Consider the following 19,492-nt stretch of genomic DNA (forward strand, 5'->3'; position numbering starts at 1 on the left):
AATTCAACAACTTCAGTATTTAAAGATGTTATACAGTAGAAGCTGATCTTACTTAACATTTGGATTGTTGAGAAATGATCGTTTTCACTCCAGAACTCAACATAAAGCATTTTTTTCAGTACGTGAGGACCCCACGCTGTAAACGGATTAGTCCAGCTGAGATTTACAAGGTAACGGCGAACGCAAACCAAGAGAAACTGTGTAACATCAGCCTGTGTGTTCGCCGGAGCCAGCCACTATCATTTTTTACAGCAGGTAATTGAAAACAAATGCGAGGATGGAAAAAAAGGCCTTAATGACATCAAGATCTCTCCTCCGTGCGTTATTGAATAATGTGAATAATGTGCAGGAGATGGAGATGAGATGCTGGTTCAGAAGCCTCTGCGTTTTCTGTAGCGTCTGATTGAGTCCAGATCTTTAGGCTGACGCTGGAAAAAGGGCCACGGCGGCTCCGGGGCCCGCGGTTCTGAGAACTGCTCCAGGACTTAAATTAGTACACAGTACAGTTTTAATAGAAGTAGTCAAGTTATTGTTTGTTTTATTGTTGTCGTGTTTTTTCTTATCATGTGCTTCAGATTACTGCAGTGCTGAACGGACGTGGAGGATGAGGATAATAAAGAGGTAATGTTCATTGTTATAAGATAAAAGATGTTTCATAAGAGGGTTATTACCATCCGTCAAAACTGCTATTAAACAAAGAATAAAAGAATACATGGAAAAAAAAACATATGTTGACTTTAATATATATATATATATATATTAAAAACAAACAGATTTTCTTATAGAAAGAAACTTACTGGTTACATCATGATCAAACCTCATCTGAACTAACCTTCCAGTTTGGGCTTGTTTTTGTAGTTGAATTATTTTGTACTGTTCGGATTATTTCTAATTATTTTCAATAATTTCTGATTATTTTTCAGCTATGTTGTGTTTTATGTGGTTTCTATTTTTTGTGCTATTCCAAATACAACAATTCTCCCCAATTATTTTGATTATGATGTGGTGTACTGATTATTTCTCTCTTTTTTTTTTTTACAATTATTATTTTCAATAATTTTCAGTTGTTTCTGATTATTTTCACAATTTTTTCAGTTATTTTGTGATTTTTAATTATTTTCACACTATTTTCAGTTATTTTTTTATTTCTGATAATTTTCACATTATTTTCAGTTATTTTTTTATTTCTGATTATTTTCAGTTATTTTGTGATTTCCAATTATTTTCACGTTATTTTCAGTTATTTTTTTATTTCTGATTATTTTCAGTTATTTTGTGATTTATGATTATTTTCACGTTATTTTCAGTTATTTTGTGATTTATGATTATTTTCAGATTATTTTCAGCTATTTTGTGATTTATGATTATTTTCACGTTATTTTCAGTTATTTTGTGATTTATGATTATTGTCACATTATTTTTAGTTATTCTATGTTTTCTGATTATTTTCACATTATTTTCAGTTATTTTGTGATTTCGGATTAATTTTGTGCCATTCCAAATCCAAAAATTATTCCCAATTATTATCAATTATTTTATGGTTTCTGATTGATTTGTGGTATTTTGATTATTTTATTTTAGCTGTGTGTTGGGAATGGCAGCAAACATAGGAAATAAGAACACAGTAGTGAAATTAAAGCCTAAAATACCATTAGATTCATTAATTCTAAAATCTCAGAGACATCATGATCCGAGGATCAGCAGCAGCCAGAGTCTGAGAGAGAGTACAGTAGATCAGACTGCTTCTCCATCAGCAGCTGGAGTCTGAGAGAGAGAGAGAGAGAGAGAGAGAGTACAGTAGGTCATACTGCTTCTCCATCAGCAGCTGGAGTCTGTGAGAGAGAGAGAGAGAGAGAGAGAGAGAGAGAGAGTACAGTAGGTCATACTCCTTCTCCATCAGCAGCTGGAGTCTGAGAGAGAGAGAGAGAGAGAGAGAGAGAGAGAGAGAGAGAGTACAGTTACAGGCTAACTTTCATGGACCCTTTTCAAAATGTTATTTATTGTTCTTTTAACATTCTCGTATTAGCTGAAAATGTAACGTATTCCCAGAGCAGAACTTTATCGATCCTTCTATTGATTGATTGAAACGTCCGAAACAGATCCTCCCTGATTCCTCTCAGTGTTACAGAGAGGAGCGAGAGCCGATACCGGTTCTGCTAATCCAGGGTGGATGACGTGGGTTCTGTCCCGGACGCCGCGGTGCGCCTGAAGCCACAGACACGCTTTAATGAGATTATGGTAATATAATTTTGCTGCTCTGACCCGCAGACTCTGCCAGCCTTATCCCTGGCCCGGGCTGCGGGGTGCCACAGGGCTCCGTCCTGGCACCGCTCGGTTTCCTCATGGGGTTAGATTAGATGAATATTTACCCAGAAACAAACTCACTTCCTGAGTAATAGAAGAAGCAGCTTCACGCTGCAGCCAGTTCTGTTCATTTCCTCTCCTTTAATATTTAAATATTTAACTCAGGCTAAAAATACTACCTTATAAAAACGTTTCATTTTGATCAGTTTCTTCTTCGATTTTACCGAATTGAAAATCTCTGGAATATAATCAAGAGGAAGATGGATGATCACAAACCATCAAACCAAAAGGAACTGCTTGAATTTTTGCACCAGGAGTAAAGCAGCATAAAGTTATCCAAAAGCAGTGTGTAAGACTGGTGGAGGAGATTTATTCCACCAAATATTGATTGATTTAGACCAACTGCAATTGGACATCGCAAATATCATGGTACACAATAGCAATTCTTGTCCATTCTTCATGGTTAATAAGAGATGTCCTTATAATAAAAAACATATGTGATTGAAAACCTATAGAAAAAAAAATAGTTTTAAAAAAGCAACTATCATGGAAAAAAAGGTTTTTATGGTACTGTGGTGTTATTGTACTATGATATTATTGTTTTTTCCAAATATCTGTATGAAAACAGTCAGAAATCGTAAGGAGCAGTGAGAAAAATATCCTAAACTGAAATTTTTAACGTAAAATTTGATATACACTGTTAAACATTTGTTGAGAAAGTGGAAGAATCACTTATCGTGCTCTGCGGAATCTTTAAGAAATGTTTGTTTTTTGGAAGAAAATATTCTCAAAGTCAAAAGTTTGGACACTCGTCTTCTCATTTAAAGTGATTTCTTTCTTTTTAATTTTTATTTTTTTACGGGGGCTCCGAGTGGTCTAGCGCTCTAGTCTAAAGCGCTGCCACTATAATCAGGAGATCGCCGGTTCGAATCCTGTTCATGCAGCTTGCCATCAGCTGTTAAAGCCCTGAGAGAGCACAGTTGGTCTTGCTCTCTCTGGGTGGGTACAGTACAGTAGATGGCGCTCTTTCTTTCCCTTCATCACTCCTAGGGTGGAATAGCACAATGCTGCATCTGAGAGCTGATGTATCAGAACCACCAGAGTCGCTGCGCTTTTCTCCGAGCGTTAGCGCTGTGATGCATGTGCTAGTCTTTACTCTCCTGGTGTGTTGGGGCATCACTAGTGATGGGGGCAGTCCTAATGGGTGGGTTGGGTAATTGGCTGTGTGGATTTGAGAGAAAATAGGACAAAGTAAGAAATAAAATAAAATAAAAAAATTATTAGGGATCAGAGGATTATGGAAGATTAATGTTTTTTTTTTACTGTTTAATACGTAATTCCATATGTGACCCTTAATCATTTTCATGTCTTTAATATTAATCTACAATGTAGAAAATTTGATTATTACATTAAATAAATATAGAAATAAAGCACAAAATCACTGAATGGGAAGGCGTGTCTGCGTGTTTGATTGTAAATCTGGATCTGTCAATATTTAGATATTGCTGTAAAGGGTCTTTTCAGAGCCCTGTACTCGAGAAGCAAGTTCACACACACACTGGCATCTAAAGGTGGGCGGAGTTTTTTTTTTTTTTTTTTTTTACCCCATCGCTCCCTTTTCTCCAGTTCGGCCTCGTTTTACTTTTTGTTTTGTTGCTTCTATTGTCGTTCAGTCTCCAAGGGTGATTGGGCCAGATTTTGCTTTGCTCGTTCCCTATTTTTTCGTCGGGCCTTAAAAAAGACCACCCATAGGGTCCGGCGGGGGCCGACGTCTGTGTGGAATAATAATGGAGTCCCCTGGGAAACGCGCCCGAGGAGAGGCCTGTCTGACAGCAAAGAAAAATTCGCTTCAGTTTCCGATCCCTCGCGGGAGCATTCATCAGCCTCCTCTGCGCTGTTTAAGTGGGCCGTCTCCCTCAAATATTCTGGGTTAGCATGCTAATGCTAATGCTAATGCTAGAACATACACAAACTCTTTTCAATGCTATGAATGTCCATTTCCGTAATAATAAAAAAAATCTATGCATAAAGAAGTACATGCCTACTCTCCCTGATTATTTATTGTTTTGTGTATTTATCTTTATCTATTTTATTTTATTCTATTTTCATTGTGTTCTTTTACTTTATTATCTTGTTTTATCTATAATTATCTATTTTAACAACAGCTCTTGGGTGTTAAATTGATCGTGATATCACAATTTCGTTCCACCTCATGTACCACCTGTGATGCGAATGACAATAAAATCTCCTTGAGAACCTTGAGAACACAAGTATCGCAAAAAGCATGTGTAACTACTTTTTACAGAGTAATTATACAAGTATTCATTACTTTTCAAATACTGTTTTATATTAAAAAATAAAAAAAATTGGTTACACTTTCTCTGAATGTCATCTTTATTAGACTCTATAACTACATTCATAATATATCATAATGCATTCATAAGGCATTATAAACATGGCTATAAATATTTATAAAAATGCATAACCCACTATAGCCATATTTATTAAGCATTATGACTTGTGATAATAATATATTATAAGCTATGCTTATGATATACATGTTAAAATAGTATATAGCTATCGTTAATACTCTAGTCCTACAATGAAAGTCTGTCACTTTACTTAGAGTGCACAAAGACCTGTTATAATACATTATAATTGACTATAATTAATATTATATTCAAGACAAGTCTAATTCATGAGTGGTTAAAATATATTTATAGGATTACTGAGAGTGTGTTTATAAGTTGGAAGCTGGAACTGAGTTTCTTGGTATTGATGTATAACATGTTATAAACACAGCTATTAATGCATTATAATCACAGTTCATGATGCATAATAAACATGGCTATGATGAATTATAGAGTTTTATAAATATGTATAGCCATGTTTATAATGCCTTATGATAAGTTATGAATGCATTATAATGTGTTATAAATATGTTTATATAGTCTTATAGAGATGACATTCATAGAAAGTGTTACCAAAAAATCAATAAATGAATAAATAAACTATCATGTCTAACAAACTCAACCTACAGTATATCAGCATTTACACCAACTTCCATTAGGCATCGCAGATATCATAGAGGGCCTTAAAATATTCTATGTGATTTAAAACCTATAGAAACAACTCAGATTAAAAAAATTAGGAAGCAACTAAGGTGAATAAATGGTGGGTTAGCATGCTAATGCTAATGCTAGAACATACACCAACACTTTCCTGTGCATGTCTGTTTCCATAATAAAATCTCCACACACAGAAGCAGTGTATAAAACATGTGTAACTACTTTTTACAGTGTAAATTATACAAATAATCAGTATTTTACACATACATATTTATATTAAAAAAACTATAAATAAAGAAAAATAAATGCACATAATAAACTTCCCTTGGACATCTTGTTCATGCTTCATGGTTAATATTAATAGAGGGCTTTAAAATAAAATATGTGATTTAAAACCTATAGAAACAACTTATATTTAAAAATTGGGAAGGAACTAAGGTGAATAAACTGTGGGTTAGCATGCTAATGCTAATGCTAGAGCATACACAACCTTCTTTCCTTTCCTATGAATGTCCATTTCCACAATAAAAATCTACACATACAGAAGTAGCGCATAAAGGATGTATAACTACTTTTTACAGTGTAAATTATACACGTGATCAGTATTTTGCACATACTTTTTTTTTTAATTAAAAAAATCAACAAATTAATAAATATTAACAAATGCACATAATTAACAATTATGTCTAACAAACTCAACCTACAGTATATCAGCATTTACACCAACTTCCATTGGGCATCTTGTTCATGCTTCATAGTTAATAACAGAGGTCCTTAAAATATTCTATGTGATTTAAAACCTATAGAAACAACTCAGTTTCAAAAATTAGGAAGCAACTAAGGTGAATAAATGGTGGGTTAGCATGCTAATGCTAATGCTACAACATACACAAACTCTTTCCTATCCTATGAATGTCCATTTCCATAATTAAAAGAAAAAGCAACACATACATAAGTAGTGTGTAAAGCATGTGTAACTACCTTTTACAGTGTAAATTATACAAGTGATCAGCAGTGATTTTGCACATACTTTTCCCAGCTGGCATTTCAACCTTGAATCAAAGTTGATGTGATGATTATTATATCATGGAAACACTTGAATATAATCTCTATAAGACCATATAAATATATGTATTAGACCTTATAATATGTGGTGGAATAACTCTGTTTTTTTAATCATATTCTCCTCCTCCACCAGTCTTACACACTGCTTTTGGATAACTTTATGCTGCTTTACTCCTGGTGCAAAAATTCAAGCAGTTCAGTTTGGTGGTTTGATGGTTTGTGATCATCCATCTTCCTCTTGATTATATTCCAGAGGTTTTCAATTTGGTAAAATCAAAGAAAATCCTCATTTTTATAAGTGCTCTCTTATTTTTTTCCAGGGCTGTATGTTTTCCTATCTGGTGTCATTACGCATATAATAGAGAGATAGTAATCTAAGCAAAATAAACCTTAGAAAAACTTAGAAAACCCTTCGTTTTGTATGTGGAAATAAATAAAGATAAAAGAGTGTTGTGTTAATGGTATAGAGTTCTATAAGGGAGTTTTTTCATTGATTGATTGTGATATTTTCTGTTTTCACACAATATGTTTAAAAATATTGATATATGAGCACTGAATTATGAGTTAAACTCAGACAGTAGGAACAGTAGGAGCTCCACAGGCATCGCCCGAGCGAATGAGCTGAAATCTGAAGCCCCTCTTTTGTTTAATCGTTGGGCAGCAGAGCTTTAAACAACTTCATCTCAACACAGATCTCGTCCAAACGTCGTAAAAAGCCTGGTTTCTCTGTACGAGCGCTCGTTTGGGTCATCTTTTTACACCCGGTTCTCCGACCGTGAGCTCACAGTCCATTACTGGCTGCTATTGAGATGATGAATAAGGCCTAGCGCTCCCCGACAGCAGAACCCTGTAGCTTAAAGAAACAAACCCACAGCAAAACGCTGTTTATTCCTTACAAGCTCTCGCGTAAAGGAATCACCAAACCCGCGATAAATCACGGACTGTACAAACACAATCAGAGCTGGGCTTGGAAACGGTCCCTCCGTGTTGAAATCAACAGGGGTGTGAAGGTGATGGTTGTGAGGGGTGGAAATGCTTTTTTTTTCTGGCTTATTTATTCAGTATACCAACTCTTCAACTTCTACCTCTTTACAACTGCTGCAATTTTTAGCTATCTGTAGAGCACTGGTCAATTCTGTATTGAGTAGCTTGATTCAGGGCCAATATGGCCAATATGTCTTTGCTATCGTAAAGACAATATGGCCAATATGGTCAATATGTCTTTGCTATCTTAAAGACGAGAAAAGTACACCTTGCACGCTTGAAACGCTCAAAAGGCATGAATTAATTCTCTTAATTAATCATAGCTGTGTTTTGGGCTTAACAAAGCCACACAAAGCGGAGAGTGTGTGTGTGGGGAGATGTGTTAGCTAGCGAACGTATTGAAGGCTAATTGGACTTTCTCAAAACTAAACAGCTTTAGAGAACGTTCGAGGAAGTTTAGTCCGGGATGGGCTGTGTTTTAAAACCATATTCCACGGCTACAAGGTTTCAAACACTTATTTAATGCACAACCATCCAGCCCAAGTCATCCAGCTAATTATTGAATATAAATATATATATAATATATATGTTGTCCCAGAGAGATCCTGCCTCAAGCCCCACACGCTAAACATGCTGGTGTTTCTTGCTCAGAATTTGTCTGACAGATACATTAAAAATTACATTTATAGCAAGAGCTCTGGACTTCTGAGCTATCACTGTGTTTTCGATCATATGGAATAAGCTAATGTGTGTTTTACAGCATATAAATATATGATCAGAAAAAGGAATTGAGAGGTTTTAAAAAAGAATGAATGTAAATGTGACTTTAATCTATTTTTTGTTACTTTATTGTGTTTGTGTGTTTTTAAATCAGGCACTCACGTGTCTTGGGAATGGGTGGACCAAAGACCAAGACCCCAGTTTCCAGTTGCATTATTTTTTTTGTTAGGACCATACCTGTTAAGATTTACCTAATTGGATAAATGTGGAGCTACTTTGAGCTGGATAACGGTGTAAAAAGTGATTTATCAGGGTAAATTATCCTCCTTATCACCCAGTCTGAAGGGTGTTTGTTGGATAAACTGTTAAAATTTCTGGATCTCTGAACGCTGTGGGAGAACGGAGGTGCATTTTACACCAGAGTTCTCCTTTAATCTAATAATCAGAATAATATATGAAAAACATAATGAAAAAACATTGAATTTAAGGTGGGCAGACTTTTGGCTGGTACTGTACATACAGTATATTTTCTGGTTAGAGGATTCCAGAGTAAGATTTCTCTTTAAGTCTTTTATATGCGGGTTTCTCAGTACAGTAATGTATGCTGGCACATGCATCAGTTTACACAAGATCATATCTCCCTCAGATCTCAGGATTTGCTTCAGTGGCAGCAGCTAAACCGATCCATCAGCGCTGGTTTAAACCTCAGCAGCTCCGGTCCGAGCCCCGGCGCTGACGTGACTCTCAGCAGTAAGAGCGAAAGTGTGTTGTTGGGGGGATTAAACGTGATTGAGTGAGTCATGACAAAAAAACAAGAGACCTTCATTGACTAGAAGCCTTGTGGAAAGAAAAAAATGCTATTTTCACCACTATTTAATACAAATATTTTTAATACAAACTATTTAAGTTTGCAGCTCTGGTAAAAAAAAGAAGAATTATGAATTAATAAATGATTACAAACCTCTGGAATATAATCAAAAGAAAGATGGATGATCACAAGCTGATGCATTTTTGCACCAGGAGTAAAGCAGCATAAAGTTATCCAAAAGCAGTGTGCAAGACTGGTGGAGGAGAACATGATGCTAAGATGCATGAAAAAAATGGGGAAAAATAAAGCTATTAAGAACAAAAGCTTAAGCCATGCCCACAGAGTCCTATAGTGCACTAAGCCCCTCCCCAAAACACATTTTACTAAAAGCCATAATGACTATAATGTTAAAATATTAAAATGTTAATATTAATAATATAATATAATTTGGGATTTTGCACTAGGCTCCTCTCTAGTGTTTCAGATGCATATATGCTTATTAAAAATGAATGTATTTTATTTAGTAGAATGTAAATATATTAAAGAAGCTTAGTTGGACTAGAGTTTGTTTTGGGGGGGCGGGGCGTGTGCAGGTGTGATGGATCACAGTATAAACCAATAGGGAGTTGGAATGGTATATGTTTATACTTCTCTACATCCAATCACAATCAAATTCACTCTATCTGGATGGAGAGATTTATCTGGATAGGGGTTTTATTGAACGAAAACCAGCTGAAATTAAATAGGAGTATAAAATGTAAGGAGCAGAAAGTTCAGATAACTGTGTGAAAAAGTAGAGATAACCAACATTTCTACTTTAAACATAACGTGTGCACTTTTCTCACCAAATAAAACCAGATCAGACGTTTGTTTTATATTTTCTGTACCATTTTTCACTTTTATTGCAAACAGTATGATACAAAAGATAAGCTTCTCTTAAGACAATGGCGTGTTTTTTTTTACAAAGATTCATTTGCATTAAAGGATGTCGATGAGATCTAACATATGCAGGAATGAATAAAGAACAGAACATGTTTTAAAGGTACGCTGGTGATTCAGTAAAGAGGAAAAGTCTTTACAATATGGCAATATGGCCACGGCCTCCAGTAAAATCAATTTTATTCATTATTTGTTAAAATTAAAAGAGAAAATAATAATAATAATTATAAAAAAAACAAAAAAAATCCAGTTGTATCTGTTTTTTTTTTTTTTAATGTGATCAAGTTTTTTTTCAATCACATTTGTAAGAAATCTGTACACAACTAGATAATCAAAAGAGATGCGAAATAATAATAAAAAAAACAATAATTATAATAAATGGAAACATTTACAACAACGAATGATGATAAATAACCCAAGATGGTTAAAGTAAAGTTGTAAAGTTTGTACCACTTGACACAATTTGACTGGAATCTCTCCAAAAAAAAAAAATCAAATTAGATGTAATAATGAGGCAAATTAAGTAAATAACAAAAATGAAAATTATTATTTTTAAAATAAAATTAATACTAATGAATAAATTAACGAGGTTAAAAAAGAAAAAATAGTAAAAACTTAACAGGGTCTGAGGGAATGATAATTTATCCAACAGGGAGCGTCCAAAAGTCTTAGGACTCTTCAGACGTGGACAGATTAAGAGAGATAGACAGATAGAGAGAGATAGAGGTAAGTGATGGCACTAGGTGAGTTGAGGCACTACAGATCTCTACGCTGGCACCAGGCACTGACGGCACAAAGGCAGGATGTTCATTAAAATCATTGTTAAAATCTTCGTTAAATCTTATTCTGGCTATGGCTGATCCATTTTTGAGGACGCTGCTTTAGCATTAGCATTAGCATCACTGAGAAGTAGCTTACACTAGGCACCGCAAATCAGATAAACTCTGCCTGATTCTAAAACACAGAAGAAATGGCGTTAAAATACAGTATATGTACAGAAATTAAAAAAAGGGACGTGTTAGAGAAGGCATTGTTGTTTTAGTTTAGTTAAAACGTGAATTAAGGGGACAATCGAGGAGGGACACAACAGGGGAACCCCACCTTATTATGGCATCCTCTTTTGTATAAACAAATTTTGTACAAATTCCCCAGAAAAAGAAAAAGAAGAAGTAAAAGAAGAAGAAGAGCGTAAACCTGACCTGAAAACAAAGACAATGTGGACAATGACGACAATAACGATAACGACGAAAAGAGACTGAGCGATAGAGAGAGTGAGAAATAAAGAAAGATATAATACATACACAGTACATACTAAAATATTTATAACAGATATGTCCTCACAGAGGATTCCTCTCATTCGAGCGAGTTTTCAATCTTTTTCATCAGAACTAGAAAAATATAATCGCAACTCGAGCGCTTCGAACTTTTTCTGCTTAAAAAAAGGCACTGTCGGGAGCCATTTCCGATATCTTTCTTCTAAGAAGGAAAAAACAAAATGAAACAAAAGAACAAAAGAACGAACGAAAGAAAAAAAAAATGTTAAAAAGTCAAAGTCCTGCACCTCGCTCTGCTTGCTTGCTTAAATGATTTCCGCTTCTTGTTTGCACTGTGTAGAGTTGTGTTCTATTGAGCTGTGTTGAGTTGTGTTGAGTTCTATTGAGTTGTATTGAGTTCTGTTGAGTTGCGTTGGCTTGTGCAGGGAAGGAACCGAAGAAGGAACCTTCCAAGGCGTCTAAAGGCTACTAAAAGTCTTGAGTCCGGAGTCTCTGGTAGCGATGAACAAAAGTGGCGATAGAAACTTTTTCCAGTCCGTTTGATCTGTTCGATCGGCGTGTTTTGTTTTTAACGTTCGTTTTTTAAGGTCGAGACAACTGGGTGTAGACGGGTTGCTGCTCCCAGTGTTGGGGACTGTGGGTCTGAGGCACGGACGGTACGCCGGTGGTGTCGGCGATCGGGGTGTACATGGGCCTCTGTGCTCCCGGACTCATGTAGCTGAAGGTGGAGTAGAGGCCGGAGCCTTGGCCGGCGGCGTGGCTGTAGTACGAGTTGCTGTGGTGGTCGGCGTAGTCGTACTGGGTGCGTGCGACCGACGGGTAGGACGAGGTGCTGAAGTGCTGCAGGTTGAAGGAACCGTACGCTACGTGTTGAGGAGAACCCTGGCCTTGGTCGCTGTAGTGGCTGGGGCTCAGCTGCTCTGTCTTGATCTGTGTCGGGCGTTGTTGGGACTGGCTCTGGTCTGCCGGGGTCAGCGTGGTCAGGGAGTGCTGTGGTGGCTGCTGTGGCTGCGATTGCGACTGTGGCGGCTGCTGTGGCTGCTGCTGCTGATGTTGTTGCTGATGCTGCTTGGACATCCAACCAGCTGAGAGGGACAGACCGTAGCTGGCTGAGTAGGCTTGAGCGTTGGCGGGAAGCCCCGGATGACCGTGCGGCGGCAGGTACTGGTCGAACTCGTTGACGTCGATGGTCTCGATGTTGGAGATGACGTCGCTGCTCAGCTCACCAATGTCCACGTCCCTGAAGTCGATGTTGAGCTGGCGACCGGCACCATCCTGCAGGGGGCGTCCCTCGCGCTTTAGGTCTGGTTTGCTGCCGGGAAGGTCTGTTTTAGGGGTTGTCGGTGGCGTTGGAGGACCTTGGGATTGACCTATTAGGAAGGAACATAAGAAGAACGAAAAACGTAAAGTCTTTAGAGCCAAAATTCATACTTAGCATACATAATTAGCAAAAAGCTTGCAAATAAATGTATACCAACAGTATACATCACATAATCAATACATAATAGTTAGTGAAGTTGTTAAAGCTGATTAAATTAAGCTGCCGAATATATATTCAGTTTCTGACGCAACCAGTGAGTGTGCAAATAAAGATACGCTGTGTAAAAAAATAAAAAATAAATAAGAAAGCGCTGATAAGATTTACGAGCATTGGCTGCAGGCGGGAATGGTGCCATTATATAATGGGCTCACATTGATGTTACACCAGTGGAGGAAAGACAACTGGTGGGTTGCATCAGCGTCGTAACCCAGTAATCATTTACAGAGCTCTCAGTTTCCATTCAGTACAACGTACAGCCTGCAGATTCTGGGTTGATTCCATTGGCAAAAGTATATTTTTGAGATGTTTTAAACCAATAAAACACTATGAACACAGATGTGAACACATGGTAGATTGGTACATAGAGTAGCATTAGGGCTGAATGATATATGATTTCAGCATTGTCATTGCAATACCTCACATAACAGGACATGCAATATGTTATGCAATAGCTAATTTTATTAAATTTATACTTTCCCAAATCATTTATTTTACTCAAAATTCAGTAGACAGAGTGCAAATGTAATAATAGTTTGACAAGTTCAATCACTGATTTATTAGCAAATCTAGTCAAATAGAAATTTCAGCAACTGTAACACAAAAACATAAAAAACACAAAATTGCACTGTCAGTTTTTTTCCAAAATTGAAAATGATCATTTTAGGAAAAAACTGAAAGTAATGAAGCCCAAATTGTACATGCATATGAATGCATATTATAATATGCATAAGATATAAGATATTTTTGCAACTGATGCAATTGATGCATGCAATAAAAAAAAAAAATCCAACAGTTCATAACTTTTTGTAACTAATTCGTACCTGAGTGGTCTGAGGGGGAGTGCACTTCGCCCATGCTGGAGGCGGGCGAGTCGGCTTGCTGCAGGGCTTTGAAGATGGCGTTGGGCGAGATGTGGGTCTGCTCGCCGTCCTCCGACTCCGACTGGCCGTTCTTCACCGACTTCCTCCTCCTCGGCTGGTACTTGTAGTCGGGATGGTCCTTCTTGTGCTGAACCCTCAGTCGCTCGGCCTCCTCCACGAACGGGCGCTTCTCACCTTCGTTCAGCAGCCTAGGAACAAACATTACATAACATTTTAGTACTTTGATTGCAGATTATTGTTAGTAATTATTTATAATCTACTATATCAATAACACAATCGCTGTAGTTGGTAGTTGCTCTAGACTTTATTAATAGCATTACGTGCACAGTAGTGAATAGCTAGCTGTCAAGCTATGATAACTTACTATCTCCTGAACTAAACAAAATGAAACATGACAAACAACTTTTTTAGAGCAATGCTTAAATTATATTGTTTTTCAATTGCTTTTCAAAGATTTTGATTTGGTGTTCTTTTTTGGTGTTTTTTTCTTAATTTTCTGTTAAAAAGCCACATATTTGGTGCATCCCTACTAGAAACAAAAGTTACAAGTGTTTTTTAATGGAATGGAATGGAAGCAAATGTGCAAATAAAAGTATTTAAGAGTTTACCATGAGTTATCCATCTTTTGCATTAAAGTTGCACAACTATTTTTTAAGAAGCTGCTAGGACCTAAACTTGGTCTAGATTATTATTATTATTATTATTATTATTATTATTATTATTATTATTATTATTATTTGTATTATTATTATTATTATTTTGTTCAACTATCTATATGCTATATGTCTTCAGGATTGAGGATTGTCTATGTCTTGAAAGTAGCAACAGTAAGATGTGATTGTAAATAAAGCTGTAAAAGTTGAACTTCGAATTGGGGAAGGAGGGTGGTGGTGGAAAAAATAATACATAAATAAATAAATAAAAATATTATTCCTAATTGGTTAAGCAAGCAACACACTGGACTCTCTCTCTCTTTTTTCTCTCTTTGCCAAGTAAGATTAAATTTAAATTACCTAAAACACGCAAAAAATAAGATTTAACTTTTGTGAAACTTTTTTAAAACTTTTTTTGGGTGAAAAATTGAGGTTTTAGATGTTCTGAAGATAAAAGTAGGATTTAGTAATTGATGAATGAATAAAGGGGGCTTACCTCCACAGTTTTCCCAGGGTCTTGCTGAGCTCCGCGTTGTGCAGATGCGGGTACTGGTCCGCAAGCTTCCTCCGCGCCGCCTGCGCCCACACCATAAACGCGTTCATCGGTCTCTTCACGTGCGGCTTGTTCTTGCTCGAGCCGTTAACGCGCACCGGCATGGGCACGAGCGTCCAGTCGTAGCCCTTCAGCACCTGCGACACTGCGTCCCGGATGCAGACGGGGAACTTTTCCTCATCGTCCTTCTTAAAATCGTCGTGGATGTCGGTTGGCCGCGTGTTTTCCGTGTCCGAGCCCGAACCGGACGGGCACGGGGAGGCGGCGCCGGAGTCCTCGGAATCCATACCGGGGCTCGGGGCGTCGCGGAGACACTTGTCCCGGTCGTCGGTCATCTTCACGTAGGGGTCGAGGAGATTCATACGAAAAAAATGCGTAGAAACTTAGGGGGAAGAGATCCTCGTGCGCACGGAGCGTGCAGAAAAACAACAAATGCAAAAAGAAAAAAAGCACAATCTGTGCGCTAAATATCTGCGCGCGCGCTAATTAAAAAAGCGGTAAGGTAAAAACGTCGCAAAAGTCCGTTGTCGGAATTTTCTTGTTTGTTTGTTGCTGTTGTATTTTTTTCTCGTGCACGCGCGCTCTCAGCAGTGAGGCTCGCGCGCTGGTCCCATGCAGAAAGATACTTTTCTTTTTTTCCGTGCAAAAAAAATGTTTTGACAAAACATCTAAACGCGTACACATCAAAGTCACTCGCCGACTGCACTGCGACTCTTCTTCTGTCTTCAGAACGATCAAAAGTAAGTCAAAGTAAGTTGTGGGAAAGAAGGAAATCCTCCGCTCGTGCGTCTGAACACACACACGCGACACACTAACGCACTCCTGCCGCTCGCGCTTTATATAGACCAGTTGCAGGCACGGGGGGGCGGGGCTTGCATTTGAGCTCGCTGGTCTATCTCTCTCTCTGTCTCTCTCTCTCTCTCTCTCTCTCTCTCTCTCTCTCTCTCTCTCTCTCTCTTTCTGTTGCACGGTTTGACAAAGTAAAGCAAAGCAACCTAAATTATTTGGACATGCCGCAACAAACCCCTATGTATTATATAAATCACATTAAAACATGCAAAATAATCAAAACTCTAAAATAACTCAAATCACATTTAAACAACGTTATAACCTATATATCTTGCTTTAAAGTTCTAGTCATAGTTTGCAGATCAAATAAGGAAAACATACAATATAATCCAAACTCTAAAATAACTTAAATCACATTAAAAAAATAATTATTTAATATCTTAATTTACATTTTTAGTCCTAGTTTGCAGATTAAATAAGAAAAAAATTCTAGATCAATCAAGTTTATAGATCATCAGACGTATAGACCAGCAGTCATCAAAACGGTACAATCAAAAAGAGTGCATACTATTTATTGGGTGGTCTAAAAAAATCATAACGAGCTTAATCTGAACATATTTTATTGTTCAGTGTTATATATTTTATATAGTGTAGTTTAGACACTGAATATTTAACTGATCCTAGATCGTTCCCTTTGACCGTTCAATTTGAGCGATCAATCTTAAATGCAGACTAATTTCGTCTTTAGGAACGTGCGGTTTTGCTTTAATCTATTTTTTTGATAAGTTGCAGAAGAAGCAAAAACACTCACATTTAAAAATAGGCTACAAAACATATATAATCCAGCCAGCTCACTGGTATCACGGAATTTTATATCAAAGTTCCTTCAATTTCAATTTCATTTATATGGTTGACCGATTGTTTGGTTGATTTTTTTAATATTGATTTCAATTGTCCAAAGTTTTCCTTTTTATGACCCTGAGTTTGTAGACAGTGCAGCAGCGCACGTGGGTTTTGAAGTTGGTTTAATGTTGTATTTTTCCACATTGGGAGCGATAGGGGGCGACATGAGTTCAGAAACTCACTCCAGGCATCAGGAGAGGGTTAAACTTCCAGAAAAGCGTCCGAAAGCCGCAAAAGCTTAAACATCAGTCTGGACGCGTTTAGAATCAGTGTTTTCTGATAAATGAGGTATGAATATATTGATTGAGTGTTATAATAAACAGAATAAAGAGTTTATTTAAAGCCTCGTGCGGTCTAAAACATTTCTGACACCTTTATAATATTTTTTGGTTTGTTTGTTTGTTTGTTTATTTATTTATTTTTGTACTTGACTTTTAGAAATGATGATAGAATGACTGAATCAATAAACGAATGACGGGAGGTTCCTTCCTTCTTTCTTTCTTTCTTTCTTTCTTTCTTTCTTTCTTTCTTTCTTTCATTCTTTTATTTCTTAAAATAAAATTAAAACAGTTGAACACATTAAACACAATGCAAAAGTAGAGATACATATCATAAAACAGGTATGATGATTGATGATGTTCAAGCATAATGTTTTAATTATTTTTTTTTAATGAAAAATGTATTTGAGTTCAAAATTCCATCATTAAAAAGGAGTGTTAGTACAGTAGTAGTATGAGTATGAGAAGGGTGGAGCTGTAGCTGTTGTAAGTGGTATTAGTATTTAAATAGCGTTTACTTGCTATTTATATAACTTAAACGAATCTACATGTAATTAGCATAGCTATCACTATTTGTTACATTGCTATACACAAAATGATCTCATTTTAACAATTTCAGGGCAATAAATCTAAATTTTCTCTAAAAAGTTACTTTTTGTCTAACTAAGCATTGTGTAAGGGTAAGATTATGTTGCTTATTTTAGATTTTAGGAATAATTAGGGCATTTTCACTTTATTTTAAAAACTCTGAAATAAAAATAAGCACAAAATGTAATTAGTGAAGTTATTCTGATTCTTGTGTCTAAATTTAGGCCAAGTAAAACAAGTGTTTTTTTTTAGCTTGATATTAAATCTTACTTCACTTCACTTTTGAGATTTGCGAAGTTTTTTTCTTAAGAAATTCACATGTTTTTTTTTTAAAGTGTAATAGAATAATTAATTCTTATTATTGCAGATTTTGTATATTATTTATTGTTTGTGTACACAAAAATGCATTTAACACTTATTATTTTTATTTTAATCATTATTTTGTCATTTTAATAGTTTTGCTTTGCTGTTTTTAGTAGTAAAAGTGACATTAGTTCAGTATTTGACTTCACAATGTGTCTTTTTTAACATGATTATTGTTATTTCTATTGTTTTGAGATTGTTGTTCGTATGCTGATGAGAGCACTGGTCTGATTTTTGATTGTGGGTGATGTCGGCCGAGGCCTCGTGTTTATTTGAGTTAGTAATGTTGTGGAAATGTGATTTTCAGGCTAATGTGGGGAACACATGGGCTGGAGGAGGCTACCTGAAATTTTGTGACTAATCCATTGCAGATGGAGCCGCCATCCCCCAGCAGCCCCTCGACCCCCTTTTTACTCAAAACATATAAACATATAGCATCAACATGCAATATATGATTGTTGATATATATTTGTTCAAGAAGCATAGTTGAAGAAGCATCAACTCATGCTTTGTACTCTTTAAGTAAAAGTGTTTAAAAAAAGTATAAAAGTAAAAGAAGTAATATAAAAAAAGGGCATGTGCAGGTATGATGGATCACAGTATAAACCAATAGGGATTTGGAATGGTGTGTGTTTATACTTCTCTACATCCAATCACAATCAGATTCACTCTATCTGGATGGAGAGATTTATCTGGATAGAAATGAATGAAAATGAGCTGAAATGAATGAGGAGTAACGAGACTATTTTTAAGCTAAATGTTTGATGTTTTACTTGTTTTATCAGAATAAAAATTAAGTCATACATTTTTAGATAAATGTTTGCAATGTATTGTTAATTAATGCATCCTTATATTAAAGTGTTACCTGTGATTGCAATATTAAAAATACTAAGAAATGCACTTATTAGAAGGGATGTCTACAAATATTTGGACATATAGTTTATTATTATATGTATATATCATAAGACATGTACCTGATGAATTCCAATACTCTTAATTGTGCTGGCAAAGGCACATTTAATATCTAGTCCTTAAAAGTCAAGAATGACAATTAAAATTGAACTATAAGAAATAAAAATAAATAATTTTTGACAGATACAATGAAACTGAGATTTAAAAAATGATGAGTTTCTTTGATTTTACCAAATTGAAAACCTCTGGAATATAATCAAGAGGAAGATGGATGATCACAAGCCATCAAACCACCAAACTGAACTGCTTGAATTTTTTTTGCACCAGGAGTAAAGCAGCATAAAGTTATCCAAAAGCAGTGTGTAAGACTGGTGGAGGAGAACATGATGCCACAAAAACTGCACGAATACTGTGTTTAAAAAACAGGGTTATTGCACCAAATATTGATTTCTGAACTCTTAAAACGTTTTCTTTCCATTATTTGAGGTCTGAAAGCTCTACATCTTTTTCTCATTTTCTGCTAATAAATGCTCTAAATGCTCTAATATTTTTTTTGGAATTTGGGAGAAATGTTGTTCGTAGTTTATAGAATAAAACAACAATGTTTTACTCATTTTACTCAAACATAAACCTATAAATAAATAAAACAATCAGACAGGAGTTAAAAAAAGTTAATTGTAGAGTAAAATCAAATCTCCATTCTAAATATTTCAGTGTATTTAAGTGTAAGTGTAAGATTAATAGCCATAGCTGGTTGTAAATAGATGTAAAGCTGTTTTTTAATAGACGTGACATCTGTTTAGCAATGTTTATTACTCACATAAATAATGTTGTTTATTACATGTATTAATAATAAGAATAACTAAGCTG

The 19,492-nt window shown here is 35.9% G+C and overlaps 1 protein-coding gene across 1 annotated transcript; it reads right to left on the minus strand.

Annotated features, from left to right (window-relative positions):
* Window positions 1-9,013: 9,013 nt before the first annotated feature.
* Window positions 9,014-15,603, minus strand: LOC103039568 (transcription factor Sox-9). Its single transcript, XM_007241020.4, has 3 exons — window positions 14,733-15,603; window positions 13,524-13,771; window positions 9,014-12,532 (listed from the first exon to the last, which is right to left on the minus strand). Exons 1-3 carry the CDS (start codon window positions 15,149-15,151, stop codon window positions 11,745-11,747), a joined length of 1,455 nt encoding a protein of 484 aa, XP_007241082.3. The 5' UTR covers window positions 15,152-15,603; the 3' UTR covers window positions 9,014-11,744.
* Window positions 15,604-19,492: the final 3,889 nt, after the last annotated feature.

This window comes from Astyanax mexicanus, chromosome 19, assembly GCF_023375975.1.
Source record: "Astyanax mexicanus isolate ESR-SI-001 chromosome 19, AstMex3_surface, whole genome shotgun sequence".
Lineage (NCBI taxonomy): Eukaryota > Metazoa > Chordata > Actinopteri > Characiformes > Acestrorhamphidae > Astyanax > Astyanax mexicanus.

Bases quoted from the DNA above. Each gene is read 5' to 3' on its own strand.
- LOC103039568 (XM_007241020.4), bottom strand. From the start codon at position 15,151: ATGAATCTCCTCGACCCCTACGTGAAGATGACCGACGACCGGGACAAG. The intron at 13,772-14,732 runs GTAAGCCCCCTT...GTTTGTTCCTAG, and splicing joins ACCCTGGGAAAACTGTGGAG to GCTGCTGAACGAAGGTGAGA. The intron at 12,533-13,523 runs GTACGAATTAGT...CCTTCCTAATAG, and splicing joins CTCCCCCTCAGACCACTCAG to GTCAATCCCAAGGTCCTCCA.